The sequence below is a fragment of the Eucyclogobius newberryi genome, unplaced genomic scaffold (genome assembly GCF_026437365.1).
Source record: "Eucyclogobius newberryi isolate DKJ021-1_F unplaced genomic scaffold, fEucNew1.0.hap1 SCAF_22, whole genome shotgun sequence".
Lineage (NCBI taxonomy): Eukaryota > Metazoa > Chordata > Actinopteri > Gobiiformes > Gobiidae > Eucyclogobius > Eucyclogobius newberryi.
Window position 1 is genome coordinate 18,810,073 of NW_027315857.1, and position 21,391 is coordinate 18,831,463.

Consider the following 21,391-nt stretch of genomic DNA (forward strand, 5'->3'; position numbering starts at 1 on the left):
GAAATACAAATATATATATATACATATATATATATATATATATATACATTTTTGCCATTTTGTTTGTAATTACATATTCAGAATAATATAACTTATTATCAGTGAACAAAGAAGCTTCTGCAGAAAGATCAAAAGCAACATAAAACAATAATACTAGTAATAAAATGTAAGAATCCAGTTTTAATCATGATTAAAAAAGGGAAATCCACAAATGTTGAATTATATTCTATCCATTCACTCCACAAGACGATATCATCTCAACTAAACCTTTGGACCATTAAAAGGAGGTGATGCGATTGAAATCCAGTTCTACCTTCACACTCTGAGGTCACAGGTCAAAGGGTCGTTGGCGTGATGAGGGTCCCAGAGCAGGCCCCGGGGCAGGTCCAGGCCCCTCTCTCCGGCGTAGCTCGTCCAGTGCTCGTCGTCGCTCTGGTGGGTCAGATATCGACAGCCGAGCCTCTGCTCCAACTCCCTCAGGTCACACCACAGGTCGAAGCTCTGCCGCACAGCATCATGGGTAAAAACACAACAGCGAGGTCCAAATGAGAGGAAACATCTGACCAATCACGTTCCACACATGTGTCCAGTAGAATTCAGTTTTCCTTCACCATGAGGATAATAATACTACTACTACACCTACCACCACTACTACTAGTACTACTACTACTACTACTAGTACTACAACTACGTTATACTACTACAGAAACGCCTTTGAAACTGAAACTGTATATTATTTAAACGGTCAGAGTTTAAAGACTATAGCAAGTCAATAAAGTTATGAAAATATGTTAAAAAAAAGTAAAGTTAAAAAGTAAGCAAATGAGTAAGTAAAAAAACATTTTAAATAAAGTACAAATATAAGTATCTAAATAATTAAGTAAAAAAGTGAGCAATTAAATAAGTGAAAATAAGTTTAAATTAGTTTTATTTATATGTGACTTAGAACGTACTCTGGGCAGAAAAATATAAAATAAAGTGATTGTAAATAAACCTGGAATAAATCTGTCACTTTTACCAAACCAGAAATAGTTAAAGATTTTAATACATTGAACTTAAATTGGAGATATTCAGTGTTCATGTTTTTGTCATTAAATTCAGGAACTTGTTTAGAAAAAACAATCACACATAGAGAGTATATAAGTATATAAGTTCATAAATAGTAGACACAGAGTGTATATAAGTATATAAGTTCATAAATAGTAATCAGAGTGTATATAAGTATAAAGTTCATAAATAGTAATCACACAGAGTGTATATAAGTATATAAGTTCATAAATAGTAGACACAGAGTGTATATAAGTATATAAGTTCATAAATAGTAATCAGAGTGTATATAAGTATAAAGTTCATAAATAGTAATCACACAGAGTGTATATAAGTATAAAGTTCATAAATAGTAATCACACAGAGTGTATATAAGTATAAAGTTCATAAATAGTAATCACACAGAGTGTATATAAGTATAAAGTTCATAAATAGTAATCACACAGAGTGTATATAAGTATAAAGTTCATAAATAGTGCAGGTGTGTTGTCTGGACTGACCTGGAGCCAGCAGTGTCCCAGCGCTTTGCCCACGCTGTAGCGCCGCCTGGTGGACACTTGCAGCAGGTTACTGATCAGACTCACCGCTGAAAGAAGAAGACAGTGGTTTTTGCAGCAGAGCAACAGCGCCATCCAGTGGACAAGGACGGGATAGTGGAGCACAATTAAAAGTATTGACAAAATGAAAAGAATGAATGTGATTTAATGTAATAAATTAACTTTTTGGAGTGCTCTGAGCAAACTGGGAACTAGAAAAGGCACAAAAACTACCTGTAAACCCTAAGAGCCACAGTGACAGATGATTAGCACCTCTGGAGTCATTTCACAGCGGTTTATACGATAATGTTTAAGTGGATTGAACCGTGGCATCTGTACAACAAAATAAAGTGGAGAAAAGACGGAAAAACACTGGGAATAATCATCCTTTTTAACCAAATTTGTCAAATCATAAAGGCGTTTTTTACTCCATAGGATTTTGTAACAATTTGAATCCAGCTACAGTGAGTCCCAAAACAAACAAAAAAGTCAAATTGAGACATCTGGGTAAAAAAAGAAAAGAAATGGAGGCTAAAAACATAAAATATATGATTAACTTGAAGTGTAAATGGGGCGATTGTAAAGTGTGACGTAGATAAAGCATTATTTTACATTCAGGATTCTTAAACGTCTTGATAAATTAAACTGTGTCACGACTGGAAGGGTTGAAATATACGTCACATTTTAAGACGAAATAGCCCACAATATTAATTTAACACAAAACAAACAGTGAAAATGGGGCCCACATCTGTCAAAAGTACAAGATATTCAACATTTATAGTAAAAAAGAGCTTTAAAAAAGAGCTGAAGTTGTGTCTAAGGTGATATAACAGACGTTTCACATTCATCTAACGATTAAACCTGAATAAAGCGTTTTAAAACACTTCAAACACTACATGTGGCGGCCCCGCCCCGTGGAGCGGCGGGACGTTACCCTCCAGCGTGATGGGGGCCCACGTCTGCCGCGGGTACATGAAGGCGGCGTTGGCGATCTGCTGCTTGATGTCCTCGTCCTCGTTGAAGGGGAACGTCCCGCTCAGGCTGACGTACAGGATGACCCCCACCGACCACATGTCCAGGGAGCGGTTGTAGCCCCCCACGCCCACCACCTCGGGGGCCAGGTACGCTGGGGTGCCCACCACGGAGCGCCGGAACGACCGCTCGCCGATGATCCGGGCGAAGCCGAAGTCGCACAGCTTCACCTGAGACAGAAAGAAAGTGGTGCAAATACTCATCATTTAGCACTTTATTATGACTTGTGTATCGTTAAATCAATAAAGTTTGGGGGTCTTGAATTATGACAATCACTGCATCAGAAAAAAAGACAACAATTTGCAATATAAATAAGAACATACACAATCTAAGAATAAGATGAAACTATTGAAATGCTTCAGATGTCAAGATTATTAGACTAAAAATTATTTATTGTGACAGTTTTAGAAGCAAAATTAAGTCATTTCATTCAATCTATTGCTTTTTTTTATGTCCCATTCATTTAACTTTATGTTTTTGGAAGTTTAATGTCCTAAAACTGCTAGAAAACTTAATGAATAGTGAATATTTGAAACTGTAATGAAAGAAAATGAAGGTTTTCACAGTTATAAATGCTAAATTGTGCCGTTTCGTCTCACAATATTCGTAAGACTAAAGTTTGAGCTCCACGTAAACGCAGCAGAACAACTCTCTCCTTCATGTTAAAAGTTGGACTCTGACCTGAGGCAGAGGGTCAGAAGAAGTCAACAGAACATTCTCAGGTTTCAGATCACAGTGAGCGATGTGTTTCAGGTGAAGGTAGCGCAGCGCCTCCAGGATCTAGAGCAGTGAAATAATAAAGGGTTAAACAGTTTGGGTTTGTCGAGGGTGAAAATGTGCGCGAGACGTTGTAAAGTTCAGAAAAACCTGCGTCACGAGGAAGCGCGTGATGCGTTCGGGGAGTCGGCCCTTTTCACTCGACAGAATCATCTCCAACATGTCGCCGTGAAGTCTCTCCATCACCACGAAGACATGGTCCGGGGTCTCGAACATGTCCTCCAGCACGATCACGCCCGAGTGGGACAGACTCTGGACAAACACGACAGAAATAACTAATCATATTTTAGCGGGAAACAGTGGGAGGTCAAGTTTTATGTCATTTAAAGGTGCATTCTGAGTCACTTTCCCGTGTTTGTTGCTAAAGAAATGGCCTTTTACAACGCGCACTGTGTTTTACAGAGCATTGCCCACAGGTGCCCCGGGGCAGACTGATGAAAGAGAGGCTGCCGATCGGTGCCATCGGCCCCTCTGACCACGACCAGTCACTGACACGCTCACACTTTGATAGTAGACAATGTGGGTGAGGAGGTGCTTTGCCTAAGGACACAGCAGCAGGTCCCGCTAGCGCCCCCTGTGGCTCCTGGTGTAACAGCCGAGTACTGACCAGCCGAGTACTGACCAGGCGAGTACTGACCAACCGAGTACTGACCAGGCGAGTACTGACCAACCGAGTACTGACCAGGCGAGTACTGACCAACCGAGTACTGACCAGGCGAGTACTGACCAACCGAGTACTGACCAACCGAGTACTGACCAGCCGAGTACTGACCAGCCGAGTACTGACCAGGCGAGTACTGACCAGCAAGTACTGACCAGGCCCAGATCGAGCACCAGCAGAAGGTTTGGACGTGGACTTGGACGATCACAGCCGTCGAGAACATCTGCAGCTTTTTACTTGAGCAAAAACATAGTGTCTGTCCCAGACTTTGAGAGACTTGTCCATGTGTTTGTCTCCAGTAGATCAGACTGTAGCGGCTGCTCACTGTAAAACAGCTGCAGTACGTCCAGAACACTGCTGCTCGGGTCCTGGTTCTGGTTCTAGTCCTGGCCCTTGTCCTGATTCTAATTCTGGTCCAGGTTCTGGTCCTTTTCCAGGTTCAGGTCCTGGTTGTGGTCCTGGTCCTGGTTGTGGTCCTGGTCCTGGTTGTGGTCCTGGTCGTGGTCCTGGTTGTGGTCCTGGTCCTGGTTGTGGTCCTGGTCCTGGTTGTGGTCCTGGTTGTGGTTCTGGTTGTGGTCCTGGTCCTGGTTGTGGTCCTGGTCCTGGTTGTGGTCCTGGTTGTGGTTCTGGTTGTGGTCCTGGTCCTGGTTGTGGTCCTGGTCCTGGTTGTGGTCCTGGTCGTGGTCCTGGTTGTGGTCCTGGTCCTGGTTGTGGTCCTGGTCCTGGTTGTGGTCCTGGTTGTGGTTCTGGTTGTGGTCCTGGTCCTGGTTGTGGTCCTGGTCCTGGTTGTGGTCCTGGTTGTGGTTCTGGTTGTGGTCCTGGTCGTGGTCCTGGTTCTGGTTCTGGTTCTGGTTCCACATTAGTCCTGTCCTGTTCTCAGGTCTCTGCACTGGCCCCTGTGGCTCAGAGAACAGACTTTAAAACAGTCGGACTAAAGGACTAAACAAGGACTAAACAAGGACTAAACAAGGACTAAACAAACAGCTCAAACCTGTGACTCTGAGTCTGAACTGAGCTCTAGACAAACACTGGAGCAGATCAAACCCGTCCCCTTCGCACCTGCAGCATGGCCCCCTCGTTCCTCAGCTGCCGCTCTTGATTCGTGGGGAAGCGGCTTTTGTCGATGACTTTAATGGCGACGGTTCGACCAGACGTCCTGTGCACGCCTGAAACACCAACGTGACATGAACGCACGCCACTCAATAACGTCCCGAATCAAACGTGCGTCGTTCACCTCCGTAAACCACTCCAAACTGCCCTGACCCCAGCACTTCGTCTGTGAAGATCTGATACGTGCAGCTTATGTCCTGCAAATAATCATATCAAGTTATAAAATTGTAAAAAAAAAACACGTATTTGCTTAAAATGTACCTGTTTACTGTTGAGCTCTGCACCTGTCGAGGCAAAACATTGTCAATAAAGTAAGAAAAGTCGATAAATTATGAATAAAATTGACTGTTTTGTTTGTGGTGTGAGAAATGACGTCATAAAAAGGTTCTAAAAAGGTTCTAAAATGGCAGAAAAGTTTGATCTGCTGTGTTTTGTGTTGTCACCCGGCTGCCCCCGCTGGTGGGAGGTGGTACTGCCGTGCACGGGCATCAGCGCTTGTCTGATGGCGTTCTCCCAGGACGCGCTCTCGTCTCCGGCCACGACGCAGTAAACCTGAGAGGACGTCACCAGCTCCAGGGAATGACCACTGTCGCCACGGTTACCGCTGATGCTACAGTCCAGGGGCGGGAGGAGGGCGGGGCCGCGGACTTGGAGCACTTCTGACAGACGGATCTCCTGGTGACGCATAGAAAACACATTTGATTTGAGTTTAGTGACAATAACTGAATAAATACATGTAAATTATTGTTGTTGAGCATTTTTCACAAGCGAATAGTGACTGAAATGTTTTTATCTGCATTCTTCTCTTTTAAAGCAGATTTTTATGTTTTTTTATCTGATTTTAATGATTTTTTTTGTTATGTAAAGCACTTTGAATTAGTTTGCGTACATATCGTGCTCTCTACATAACTTGCATTGTCAACTGTATAAAGACAATAATATATTACATTTCCAATATCTCAAAACAAGTACATTTTAAGCTTTAAAATAAAAAAAAGGAGTGAACAAACCTTGTAATATTTCACGCTGCTCTCGTTCTGATATAAAGTGATCGTCTTCCAGTCCAGAATCCAGTAATGACGTTTCCTCTGAAATGACAATGTTTATTTTTATTTTTATAAATGTAAAACACACTCAAGTCAATAATGTAGGATAAGCTGTATATGACTGGAATGAAATATGAACTAACAATTAAAACAAATACAATTTAAATAAATAAAATAAATTAAAAAATAAATAAAAAAAAAGAATAAAACAAAACAAAAAATAAAACAAAATCAAATGAAAAATCAAATCAAATTACAAATTAATTAAAAAGATTAATTAATAAAAAGAGTGTTTGTTATGTTTTGGATCATTTTTCTTGTCTGACGTATTTTTGGTCATTTATCAATACAAAAAAGTATAATTTTAGCCTAATAGTACTTCTGCTGACATTTCCTATGCAGTCCTAAGCAGACTATAGACAAAGTAGACAAAGTACAGGTGTGGAAGTACGGGGCGTGTCCTGTACCAGTGAGTCGGTGTTGGTGTGGTGCAGGAGCCAGCCCTCTTTCAAAACCCCCTCTGTCCTTTTCTTGGTGTGATGAACCGACTGCACCAGACGCATCAGAGGAATGTAGTTACTGAAGCACGGGCTGAAACCACCACAAACAATCCAAAACATCACATTTACATTCAAAAGAAGAAAACTACGCCATAATCCAACAGATCCAATTATAACTCAGAAAGATGGATTTGGCCTTGTTTAACTCTACAACTTTAACATCTTCTATCACACCAGCGTTTTGTTGTCATATTGATTAGAGAAGGGTTTCGTTTTCTCACTTATACTGTGCATTCAAATACTTCATTACCAAATACTGCCATGTATACTTTTATAGTGCTGAAAAGTAACCGTTTTCAGAATACAAATCTCAGCAAATGTTTTTTTTTGCTCTTCATCTGCTCATTTGTTCAGAAAATATAACATCTTGGATTGCCAAGATGTTATATTTTCTGAACAAAGGAGCAGATTTTATTTTATTTATTTTATTTATTTTATTTATTTTATTTATTTTATTTATTTTATTTATTTTATTTATTTTATTTATTTTATTTATTTTATTCATTTATTTAATTTATTTTATTTTAATACAATAGATGTTAGCATTAAATATTGATTTAATGCTAACATCTATTGTATTTATGTCTTTGTGTACAAGTACGTGCACAAGTCCAACGCTTTTCCCAGTTTAGGACGACTTTTGAACGTATTCTTCAGCTATTCACGCTTATACAACGGGAGAAGCAAAGACATTCATCAAACAAATCAAACAACACTTAAGTATCATTCAGCCTGTACTCTTAAATCCATTTATACACTTAAAAACTAACATTAATTCACACAAACATGTAATACAGTATGAAATGTAATGCATTAATGTGTAATTAATGCCTGTTCGTTAGTGCTCTCTCCTGCACAATCATCTTTTTCATTGTTGTATAAATATATACGTTTTTTTCTTTTATTTCTTTGTACGTGCCACTAAATCAAATTCAATTAAATGAAAGGAACCGCAGTTACTCAAAATCAGTATTCTGTGTGTATTTAGTTACTTTTCAATCCTACAAAACAAGGAAAACGTAGCATAAAACAAGCTCTAAACTTTAATTAAACATAAATAATGACTCTACATAATAATAATAATAATGATATAATAATAATAAGAGTGTGAATCTGACCTCATGGGCTCCCTCTGCTGGTGGTCCGAGTCTCCGTCCGTGGACATGTCGTCGTCGCTGAGGCTTTCTCCATTAGTAACGTCCGGCTCCGACTCGCTCTCCTCTGGGTCAGCGGGCACTGCCACACCGGGCGCAAAGGATTCTGGGGGAAAAAAAACAGACCAGAGCTAGTACACGTGCCGTTACCACCCGTCTGTGATGTCTGCGTTCTGACCTTTTCTCTCTCCGGGACAGTCTTTAGGGACCAGAGGCTCACAGCGCTGGTGACAGTTAAACCTGCAATCTGGAGACAACAACAATATGAAGACAGTCGCACGGATGATGGCGTCACGCTGCTATAACGACAATCACAACAAAAAACATTTGCGGTGTCAGGCAGAGGAAATTCTTTTGTACATAATGTTGTTTAGCACGGTTTTGGGAGAATAAATGCAACTGTATGTGTATTATGTTTACAATGGTACAACAAGAAAGTCCCGGCTATTAAAGAGAAACACTGGGTCATGTTGAGCAGATGTTGACTAAAAAATTCAATACAATTACGGTATTTTCTGGAGTATAAGTCGCACCAGCCAAAAAATGCATAATAGAGAAGAAAAAAACATATATAAGTCGCACTTGAGTATAAAATGCAGTTGCAAGTGTGAAAATAACAAATAATATCACATATAAGTCGCTCCGGAGTTTAAGTATAAGTATATAAGTATAAATATAAGTATAAGTCGCACCCCGGCCAAAACTATGAAAAAAGGTGCAACTTATAGTCTGGAAAATACGGTAAAACGACTTCACAAAATATTGTACAAGTTGTGGAGCCAAATATTTGCAGCCCATGTCCAAAATATATAAATAATTCATTTCATTTTTTAAAGTAACATATATTTTCCCTGTTTATTATGAACGGCCTGTATGTGACGCCCTCTTGTGGCCGACCTGAGCACTGGAGTCCCTGTCTGAAGAGGCCCCTGAGCAGCCGGTGGCAGAGCTGGCACACGGTGGGTTTGGTGTAGCTGTGGATGTGGAAGGTGTGAGGAACCAGGGCCCCGGAGCCCCCACAGTACTCGGCCTCTGCCCAAGACGGGGTCCGGGACGAGGGCTTGGACAGGCTGATCTGAGGAGGACGAGGTTCAAATACAGTCTTTAATGCATAACAGCAGCAGATACATGTCATATTTGGAAAACATGATGTCACAGAGGGGCCCCTGGAGGCAGCACACACTTTTGATTTTTTTTCATGACTAGGAACATTAAAATATCACAGAGTTTAAGAGACAAAAAAGTTGGTTTTGTGTTTAGTCTCTCTTTAAACAGAAAAGCACTGAAACGTCACCAAAACGACACAGGGATATAACTTCCCAGAGTAAACGGTGACATTATGAATGATGTCACAGAGGTGTTCTCCCTCACCTCCTCCATGCTGCCCCCTGTCTGGTTGGAGAGGGAATGCGTCGGGGGCCTGCGCGGGGGGAACAGGGACAGGCTGGTGCTGACCTGCCTCCGAGCTCGGCTGCAGTTATTGGGCAGCTGCAGAGCGCAGCGCTTGTGGAAGTCTAACCCACAACCTGAAGACAAACATGTATAATGTATTTAACAATGTTTAACAATAAAACACAGGTTATTATAAAAGAAGTGTAATGCAGGAATACAACAAAGACAAATAGAAAAGTTACATTGTTTAGCTTTTATTCTCTATTTGACGCTCCGCTACCTGCTCCACCACTGCATTAAACGTACCCGTCTCCATGGTAACAAAGAGGCTCACACAGTAATAATGTATGTTTGTCATGGTATTTAAAGTTTCTGATTGAATGAAAGACAAGTTTAATGCCTCGCTGTGGCACATTTAAGAACGCATAAACGTCTCCATGGAGATCAGACCTGTGCACTTGAGCCCCTGCCTCACCAGCCCCCACAGCATCTCGCCACAGTGATGACAGAAGGTGGGCGTGCGATACGATTGGACGACCAGCGAGTGTGGGTGGATCCTCATCTCTGACACCGACGCTGAGCCTGAGTCCAACACCAAACACAAGATTCAGAGAAGAAAGAGCACAAACAACAAACTCAACAGCTTCTATTTAAGAGCAGTTGTTCTAACAGTTTGATATATACATGTTTAATATATACATGATGTAGTACTTTCCTTATTGACTGTACTAAAGGCGTGTCATTAGTGTTTTTACCCTCCCATAACAGAATGACTATAATAATCATCTTAATTTTAGTCCTTGTTGTAAAATGACACTCCTGGACTGGTTTTCCGCTCTCGTTTTAAGGATAAGATATTCCTTTATTGTCCACACATGGGGAAATTTCATTGTTGCAACGCAGGTAGATACAGAGGAAAAGGACAGATAACTTATAGGAAGTTTAAAAAAAAAACACTCTTAATAGAAGAACTCTTATAAACAAAAACTCCTATAAACAAAACCTCTCATTTCTTAATAAGGAATGGAGGGGAAAAATAAAGATAAAATAAAAACAGCTAGCGTAAGACTAAATAATACTAATAATAATGGTAAAACAAACACTCTATTTACATCAGTTATATGCACATGAATGTGACATTATTGCGTGTGAGTACGACAGTAATTGCACATGAATATGACGGTATTGCACATGGTTAAGTCAGTATTGCACATGAATATGACGGTATTGCACGTGGTTAAGTCAGTATTGCACATGAATAAGTCAGTATTGCACATGAATATGACGGTATTGCACGTGGTTAAGTCAGCATTGCACATGAATATGACGGTATTGCACGTGGTTAAGTCAGCATTGCACATGAATATGACGGTATTGCACGTGGTTAAGTCAGTATTGCACATGAATATGACGGTATTGCACGTGGTTAAGTCAGTATTGCACATGAATAAGTCAGTATTGCACATGAATATGACGGTATTGCACGTGGTTAAGTCAGCATTGCACATGAATATGACGGTATTGCACGTGGTTAAGTCAGCATTGCACATGAATATGACGGTATTGCACGTGGTTAAGTCAGCATTGCACATGAATATGACGGTATTGCACGTGGTTAAGTCAGTATTGCACGTGTTCAGGACTAACAGTGTTTGTTATACAGTCTGTTAGCAGCAGAAGGAAAGAGCGGTGAAACGTCTCCTTCACACAGCGATGTTACAGTGAGTCTGGACCTGCGACGACGACCTCGATCAGATCCCCGTCCCAGAGCTGGTCCTGGTCCTGGAGCAGGTGCAGGAGCGACTCGGAGGCGGGACAGTGTCTGAACAGGAGGATCCGCTCACCCACTCCCACCACGCTGCAGTTTGGAGCCTGAAGGAAGAAGGAAAGAGGCAGAGGGATGAACACAGCAGGAAAAACACAAGAATGCGTCTGAAGAACAAGGTCAGTGCGTCGTCCTGTTGCACAAACATACTGGAAATGAACGAGGCACAATAAACGAACACGTCTGGAACGCACTTGTGACGGCAGCGGGAAAAGGCCGTCACAAAGGCTGAAGGACTGGACTGTGTGTGTATTACCGTATTTTCCGAACTATAAACTATATTTTTCATAGTTTTGGCCGGGGTGCGACTTATGCTGATATTTATACTTACATACTTATATTTATACTTACATACTTATATACTTTTACTCCGGAGCGACTTATATGTGATATTATTTGTTATTTTCACACTTGCAACTGCATTTCATACTCCAGTGCGACTTATATGTGTTTTTTTCATCTCTATTATGCATTTTTTGGCTGGTGCGACTTATATTCTGGAAAATACGGTATATACTTTTGGTTTTGAATTTTAAAGAACAAACACATAACATCACTAAACACCGAACATGACACAGAAAGAGAAAAAACAAACACAAGCGACGGCACAAAAAGAACAACACAACATCAGCATCAGTTTGTGGTCAGGACACGCAGGCGCACGCCCATCTGACCCGTGCTGCCTGGAAACGGCTCGGAGCGAAGAGAAGTCTGCGTGACCCGAGTCTGTGGTCGGAAACGTAACAGTGCTCAAGACCACGCCGGGGGGGGGGGTCCGACAAACAGGTGCACGGCAAACCCAAGCTTGCACGTCCATTGCTTGATGTATGTTTATGTAAGTCGTCCTGAAACTGACGCTCAAGAAATGCTCGGAAATCTCCCGTTTTCACCCACCCCCTATCCCCGCCCACATCCTGTACTCACGAGACTCTGAGTCATAAATGTTGGGGTTCTTACAATGTCACGTAGACACTGTTCAAAAGATAAAAACATGCAAATGATATTCTGCTGCTTGTTACGATGGAATGTCACTGTGAAGAGGCGGGGCTTCTGCAGTTGTGAAGAGGCGGGGCTTCTGCAGTTGTGAACAGGAAGTCGGTGAACCTGATTCTATTATCAAGCCGGTTTGGATCGTTATTGCGGTTTACGATGAAAAAAATAAAATAAATAAAATAAAATGAAGAGCTACTTATGTTATAGTTCAATTCTAAGTAACTGGAAAAAATCATTATACGTCTCCTTTAAAGCGGTTCATTTCATCAAAACAACGGTGTCCAAGGGCGACGTTTAAAATGGGGAAGGTGCGAAAATTCAGCACGTAAACGAAGTAAAGTAAACAGAAAAATAAGTTCAGTCTTGTAACGAGAAACAGAAAAATTTAAAAATAAGATACTTAAATTGTTGATATAATATAATACAGTTACCAGATTTTTTATTTTACCATGTTATAAAAAAAAAATTTAAAAGCAAAAAACTATTGAAATGTAGCATAAAACTGTTTATAATTCAGAAATCTAACTTGATGAAATGAGGAGGAAGTATACTGTACACACTGATTGTTTCATTTGTTAGTTTTTGTCTTTGTTCAGTTACTTATGCATCAACAGGAAGTCAAAAGTCCAGAAACAGGATAAAAAACAGTGACATATTTTGATAGTGTTGATTCTCATTTTGCATATTTTCCATTTGCTGCCGTTTGACCCACAATCCCACATGAACCCGCGGGTGTTTTAATGTTCCAGAAGTGACTTTACTGCCTTCGTTTGTCGTTCACGTCCCACTCTGTCACGTTCATGCACAAAACCACCTTTTATTGTTTGTTCCGAGACGACGTAAGAAACTACAGCGTGAGGTTTGTGTGGGACGACGCCTTTTGTGTCGAGTCTGCAACGCTACAGTGTCTTTATGATTCAGAACATGAACGTGTACTACAGTAATGTAATAAACGTGTAGTAATGTAATAAACGTGCAGTAATGTAATAAACGTGCGGTAATGTAATAAACGTGTACTGTAGTAATGTAATAAACGTGCAGTAATGTAATAAACGTGCAGTAATTTAATAAACGTGTAATGTAGTAATGTAATAAACGTGCAGTAATGTAATAAACGTGCAGTAATTTAATAAACGTGCAGTAATGTAATAAACGTGTAATGTAGTAATGTAATAAACGTGCAGTAATGTAATAATCGTGCAGTAATTTAATAAACGTGCAGTAATTTAATAAACGTGTACTGTAGTAATGTAATGAACGTGTACTGTAGTAATGTAATAAACGTGCGTGTAGTAATGTAATAAACGTGTAGTAATGTAATAAACGTGCAGTAATGTAATAAACGTGTACTGTAGTAATGTAATGAACGTGTACTGTAGTAATGTAATAAACGTGTACTGTAGTAATGTAATGAACGTGCTCTGTAGTAATGTAATAAACGTGTAGTAATGTAATAAACATGTAGTAATGTAATAAACGTGTAGTAATGTAATAAACGTGTACTGTAGTAATGTAATGAACGTGTACTGTAGTAATGTAATAAATGTGTACTGTAGTAATGTAATAAACGTGTACTGTAGTAATGTAATAAACGTGCACTGTAGTAATGTAATAAACGTGTAGTAATGTAATAAACGTGCAGTAATGTAATAAACGTGTACTGTAGTAATGTAATGAACGTGCACTGTAGTAATGTAATAAACGTGCAGTAATGTAATAAACGTGCAGTAATGTAATAAACGTGTACTGTAGTAATGTAATGAACGTGTACTGTAGTAATGTAATGAACGTGCTCTGTAGTAATGTAATAAACGTGTACTGTAGTAATGTAATGAACGTGTACTGTAGTAATGTAATGAACGTGCTCTGTAGTAATGTAATAAACGTGTAGTAATGTAATAAACATGTAGTAATGTAATAATCGTGCAGTAATTTAATAAACGTGCAGTAATTTAATAAACGTGTACTGTAGTAATGTAATGAACGTGTACTGTAGTAATGTAATAAACGTGCGTGTAGTAATGTAATAAACGTGTAGTAATGTAATAAACGTGCAGTAATGTAATAAACGTGTACTGTAGTAATGTAATGAACGTGTACTGTAGTAATGTAATAAACGTGTACTGTAGTAATGTAATGAACGTGCTCTGTAGTAATGTAATAAACGTGTAGTAATGTAATAAACATGTAGTAATGTAATAAACGTGTAGTAATGTAATAAACGTGTACTGTAGTAATGTAATGAACGTGTACTGTAGTAATGTAATAAATGTGTACTGTAGTAATGTAATAAACGTGTACTGTAGTAATGTAATAAACGTGCACTGTAGTAATGTAATAAACGTGTAGTAATGTAATAAACGTGCAGTAATGTAATAAACGTGTACTGTAGTAATGTAATGAACGTGCACTGTAGTAATGTAATAAACGTGCAGTAATGTAATAAACGTGCAGTAATGTAATAAACGTGTACTGTAGTAATGTAATGAACGTGTACTGTAGTAATGTAATAAACGTGTACTGTAGTAATGTAATGAACGTGTACTGTAGTAATGTAATGAACGTGCTCTGTAGTAATGTAATAAACGTGTAGTAATGTAATAAACGTGCAGTAATGTAATAAACGTGCAGTAATGTAATAAACGTGTAGTAATGTAATAAATGTGCAGTAATATAATGAACGTGCACTGTAGTAATGCAATAAACGTGTACTGTAGTAATGTAATAAACGTGTACTGTAGTAATGTAATGAACGTGTAATGTAATAAACGTGTAGTAATGTAATAAACGTGCAGTAATGTAAAAAACGTGTACTGTAGTAATGTAATAAACGTGCAGTAATGTAATAAACGTGCAGTAATTTAATAAACGTGTACTGTAGTAATGTAATAAACGTGCAGTAATGTAATAAACGTGCAGTAATGTAATAAACGTGTAATGTAATAAACGTTCAGTAATGTAATAAACGTGCAGTAATTTAATAAACGTGCAATAATGTAATAAACGTGCAGTAATTTAATAAACGTGTACTGTAGTAATGTAATAAACGTGTACTGTAGTAATGTAATAAACGTGCGCTGTAGTAATGTAATAAACGTGTAGTAATGTAATAAACGTGCAGTAATGTAATAAACGTGCAGTAATGTAATAAACGTGTACTGTAATAAACGTGCACTGTAGTAATGTAATAAACGTGCAGTAATGTAATAAACGTGTACTGTAGTAATGTAATGAACGTGTACTGTAGTAATGTAATAAACGTGTACTGTAGTAATGTAATGAACGTGCTCTGTAGTAATGTAATAAACGTCTAGTAATGTAATAAACGTGTAGTAATGTAATAAACGTGTACTGTAGTAATGTAATGAACGTGTACTGTAGTAATGTAATGAACGTGCTCTGTAGTAATGTAATAAACGTGTAGTAATGTAATAAACGTGCAGTAATGTAATAAACGTGTACTGTAGTAATGTAATGAACGTGTACTGTAGTAATGTAATAAACGTGTACTGTAGTAATGTAATGAACGTGCTCTGTAGTAATGTAATAAACGTGTAGTAATGTAATAAACATGTAGTAATGTAATGAACGTGTACTGTAGTAATGTAATAAACCTGTACTGTAGTAATGTAATGAACGTGCTCTGTAGTAATGTAATAAACGTGTAGTAATGTAATAAACATGTAGTAATGTAATAATCGTGTAGTAATGTAATAAACGTGTACTGTAGTAATGTAATGAACGTGTACTGTAGTAATGTAATAAATGTGTACTGTAGTAATGTAATAAACGTGTACTGTAGTAATGTAATAAACGTGCACTGTAGTAATGTAATAAACGTGTAGTAATGTAATAAACGTGCAGTAATGTAATAAACGTGTACTGTAGTAATGTAATGAACGTGTAGTAATGTAATAAACGTGCAGTAATGTAATAAACGTGTACTGTAGTAATGTAATGAACGTGTACTGTAGTAATGTAATGAACGTGCTCTGTAGTAATGTAATAAACGTGTACTGTAGTAATGTAATGAACATGTACTGTAGTAATGTAATGAACGTGCTCTGTAGTTATGTAATAAACGTGTAGTAATGTAATAAACGTGCAGTAATGTAATAAATGTGCAGTAATGTAATAAACGTGTAGTAATGTAATAAATGTGCAGTAATATAATGAACGTGCACTGTAGTAATGCAATAAACGTGTACTGTAGTAATGTAATAAACGTGTACTGTAGTAATGTAATGAACGTGTAATGTAGTAATGTAATGAACGTGTAATGTAGTAATGTAATAAACGTGTACTGTAGTAATGTAATGAACGTGCTCTGTAGTAATGTAATAAACGTGTAGTAATGTAATAAACGTGTAGTAATGTAATAAACGTGTACTGTAGTAATGTAATGAACGTGTACTGTAGTAATGTAATGAACGTGCTCTGTAGTAATGTAATAAACGTGTAGTAATGTAATAAACGTGCAGTAATGCAATAAACGTGTACTGTAGTAATGTAATGAACGTGCACTGTAGTAATGTAATAAACGTGTAGTAATGTAATAAACGTGCAGTAATGTAATAAACGTGTACTGTAGTAATGTAATGAACGTGTACTGTAGTAATGTAATGAACGTGTACTGTAGTAATGTAATGAACGTGCTCTGTAGTTATGTAATAAACGTGCAGTAATGTAATAAACGTGCAGTAATGTAATAAACGTGCAGTAATGTAATAAACGTGCAGTAATGTAATAAACGTGTAGTAATGTAATAAATGTGCAGTAATATAATGAACGTGCACTGTAGTAATGCAATAAACGTGTACTGTAGTAATGTAATAAACGTGTACTGTACTAATGTAATGAACGTGTAGTAATGTAATAAACGTGTACTGTAGTAATGTAATAAACGTGCGCTGTAGTAATGTAATAAACGTGTAGTAATGTAATAAACGTGCAGTAATGTAATAAACGTGCAGTAATGTAATAAACGTGTACTGTAGTAATGTAATAAACGTGCAGTAATGTAATAAACGTGCAGTAATTTAATAAACGTGTACTGTAGTAATGTAATAAACGTGCAGTAATGTAATAAACGTGCAGTAATGTAATAAACGTGTAATGTAGTAATGTAATAAACGTGCAGTAATGTAATAAACGTTCAGTAATGTAATAAACGTGCAGTAATTTAATAAACGTGCAATAATGTAATAAACGTGCAGTAATTTAATAAACGTGTACTGTAGTAATGTAATAAACGTGCGCTGTAGTAATGTAATAAACGTGTAGTAATGTAATAAACGTGCAGTAATGTAATAAACGTGCAGTAATGTAATAAACGTGTACTGTAATAAACGTGCACTAATGTAATAAACGTGCAGTAATGTAATAAACGTGTACTGTAGTAATGTAATAAACGTGCAGTAATGTAATAAACGTGCAGTAATTTAATAAACGTGTACTGTAGTAATGTAATAAACGTGCAGTAATGTAATAAACGTGCAGTAATGTAATAAACGTGTAATGTATTAATGTAATAAACGTGCAGTAATGTAATAAACGTTCAGTAATGTAATAAACGTGCAGTAATTTAATAAACGTGCAATAATGTAATAAACGTGCAGTAATGTAATAAACGTGTACTCTAATAAACGTGCACTGTAGTAATGTAATAAACGTGTAGTAATGTAATAAACGTGCAGTAATGTAATAAACGTGCAGTAATGTAATAAACGTGTACTGTAATAAACGTGCACTGTAGTAATGTAATAAACGTGTAGTAATGTAATAAACGTGCAGTAATGTAATAAACGTGTACTGTAGTAATGTAATGAACGTGCTCTGTAGTAATGTAATGAACGTGCTCTGTAGTAATGTAATGAACGTGCTCTGTAGTAATGTAATAAACATGTAGTAATGTAATAAACGTGTAGTAATGTAATAAACGTGCAATAATGTAATAAACGTGCAGTAATTTAATAAACATGTACTGTAATAGACGTGCACTGTAGTAATGTAATAAACGTGTAGTAATGTAATAAACGTGTACTGTAGTAATGTAATGAACGTGCTCTGTAGTAATGTAATAAACATGTAGTAATGTAATAAACGTGTAGTAATGTAATAAACGTGTACTGTAGTAATGTAATGAACGTGTACTGTAGTAATGTAATAAACGTGTAGTAATGTAATAAACGTGCAGTAATGTAATAAACGTGTACTGTAGTAATGTAATGAACGTGTACTGTAGTAATGTAATGAACGTGCTCTGTAGTAATGTAATAAACGTGTAGTAATGTAATAAACGTGCAGTAATGTAATAAACGTGTAGTAATGTAATAAATGTGCAGTAATATAATGAACGTGCACTGTAGTAATGCAATAAACGTGTACTGTAGTAATGTAATAAGCGTGCACTGTAGTAATGTACTGTAGTAATGTAATAAGCGTGCACTGTAGTAATGTACTGTAGTAATGTAATAAACGTGCAGTAATGTAATAAACGTGTACTGTAGTAATTTAATAAGCGTGCACTGTAGTAATGTACTGTAGTAATGTAATAAACGTGCAGTAATGTAATAAACGTGCAGTAATGTAATAAAGGTGTACTGTAGTAATGTAATAAAGGTGTACTGTAGTAATGTAATAAAGGTGTACTGTAGTAATGTAATAAAGGTGTACCGTAGTAATGTAATAAAGGTGTACTGTAGTAATGTAATAAGCGTGCACTGTAGTAATGTACTGTAGTAATGTAATAAACGTGCAGTAATGTAATAAACGTGCAGTAATGTAATAAACGTGCAGTAATTTAATAAACGTGCAGTAATGTAATAAACGTGAAGTAATTTAATAAACGTGTACTGTAGTAATGTAATAAACGTGCGCTGTAGTAATGTAATAAACGTGTAGTAATGTAATAAACGTGCAGTAATGTAATAAACGTGCAGTAATGTAATAAACGTGTACTGTAGTAAACGTGCACTGTAGTAATGTAATAAACGTGTAGTAATGTAATAAACGTGCAGTAATGTAATAAACGTGTACTGTAGTAATGTAATGAACGTGTACTGTAGTAATGTAATAAACGTGTACTGTAGTAATGTAATGAACGTGCTCTGTAGTAATGTAATAAACGTGTAGTAATGTAATAAACATGATGTAATGTAATAAACGTGTAGTAATGTAATAAACGTGTACTGTAGTAATGTAATAAACGTGTACTGTAGTAATGTAATAAACGTGTACTGTAGTAATGTAATGAACGTGCTCTGTAGTAATGTAATAAACGTGTACTGTAGTAATGTAATAAACGTGCACTGTAGTTATGTAATAAACGTGTAGTAATGTAATAAACGTGCAGTAATGTAATAAACGTGCAGTAATGTAATAAACGTGTAGTAATGTAATAAATGTGCAGTAATATAATGAACGTGCACTGTAGTAATGCAATAAACGTGTACTGTAGTAATGTAATAAACGTGTACTGTAGTAATGTAATGAACGTGTAGTAATGTAATAAACGTGTAGTAATGTAATAAACGTGCAGTAATGTAATAAACGTGTACTGTAGTAATGTAATGAACGTGCACTGTAGTAATGTAATGAACGTGTACTGTAGTAATGTAATAAGCGTGCACTGTAGTAATGTACTGTAGTAATGTAATAAACGTGCAGTAATGTAATAAACGTGTACTGTAGTAATGTACTGTAGTAATGTAATAAACGTGCAGTAATGTAATAAACGTGTACTGTAGTAATGTAATAAGCGTGCACTGTAGTAATGTACTGTAGTAATGTAATAAACGTGCAGTAATGTAATAAACGTGTACCGTAGTAATGTAATAAAGGTGTACTGTAGTAATGTAATAAAGGTGTACTGTAGTAATCAATCCGGCCCGTCAAGCTTTTCCAAGTAATATTTAAAAATACATATATATTTATTTATTATTATTATTTTTTTCCTTTTTTGCCTTCAGGCATCTGTCTGCACTTGTATCCTTAATAAATATGACGTGAAATGAATTAAATAATAGATTCAATAGCCTATTTGACAGAAAAGTGATATTTTATTTGATATTTAATTTTTGGGATTTTTTTTTTCACACCAATGATCGCGGGCCGGCCCTCTGCTACTTGCCTGGCTTGGAATATGGCCCTCGGAGGAAAAATAATTGCCCACCCCTGATCTAAACAGAACACTCTTAAAAAGTATTTATTAACCGTTTTATTGAATTAATTCATTTATTCTTTGTGATTAGTTGCATTTAGCTTCAAAGTTTTGTTCACACATTGTACTTCATAAAATCACAAATGCACCATTTTATTTAGTCTTTTTGAAGGAAAAATTATTTTAAAATGTTGTGTGGTTCTTTTATTCGCCAGAAATAAGGAATCCAATAAATTATGTGCGTAACACTTAATAATAAACGCTTTTTTATTGGCATTAATTCATAATAAAAAGTTTAAACTGCTTAATAAACACAACTCCAGTGGTGGAAAATATCTGTACTTTTTACTCCACTATATACCTTTTATCGCAAGTAAAAGTACTTTTGACACAGTTTGAGGTTCATTTTTAAGCACGTTCACAGTGACATGCAGTTCAAGTCCCGGCTTTGAGCAAACACAAAATAAACAACAACAACAAACGATATAAAAGATTCAGTCGCTTCAGTCGACACAAAATACGCAACATGTTTTAACTCAAACACTTTAAGTTTCTAAGACTTGCGGCAAATTAAGGCGTAGTTATTATAAAGTGGTACATTATGGGGTTTCTTTTTATCGGACAGCGACTCGGGCCCTTGTCGCCTTTGTTACCTTTCTCTGGATGATCTCCGCCGCCATCTTCTTGGCGTGTGGGAGGCTCCTGCAGGACAAGGGGAGCCGTACCACCTCCCGGCTCAGTCCCAGCTGGAACTGGACCAGCGCCATGGCTGGTTCTCGGGCGGACATGGAGCGAACTGCGGGAAAGTGTGAGAATATATATCACATTTTAAAAAAGAAAGAAAAGTAGATCTGTGCCGGGGATCGTTCTGTGATAATGTAGGGAGAAAGTGAAGACATGAGTCGAAGGATGCTGAGGTTAGAGCTGCACAAACCCAAAGACCAAAGAGGTTTAGCTGTGTGAACGTAGCGACGGAAGGAAACGCAGGAAACGGGGTCACGACGAGGGGCGAGAGTCATACCGACGTGTGGGAATCGCCCAGAAAGCAGAACGACGACAAGTACAATCGTTTTTATCATCATTAAACCGATTATTAA

The 21,391-nt window shown here is 37.3% G+C and overlaps 1 protein-coding gene across 1 annotated transcript; it reads right to left on the reverse strand.

The window, feature by feature from the left end:
- Window positions 1-304: 304 nt before the first annotated feature.
- On the reverse strand, window positions 305-21,068 carry prkd4 (protein kinase D4). The gene is given in 16 exon segments (XM_072459095.1): window positions 305-501; window positions 1,548-1,633; window positions 2,518-2,785; window positions 3,297-3,395; window positions 3,483-3,644; window positions 5,113-5,219; window positions 5,288-5,360; window positions 5,572-5,838; window positions 6,174-6,251; window positions 6,677-6,800; window positions 7,888-8,170; window positions 8,821-8,998; window positions 9,295-9,449; window positions 9,766-9,897; window positions 11,049-11,187; window positions 20,948-21,068. Coding segments are annotated over 16 exon segments (2,451 nt in total). The 5' UTR covers window positions 21,062-21,068; the 3' UTR covers window positions 305-315.
- Window positions 21,069-21,391: the final 323 nt, after the last annotated feature.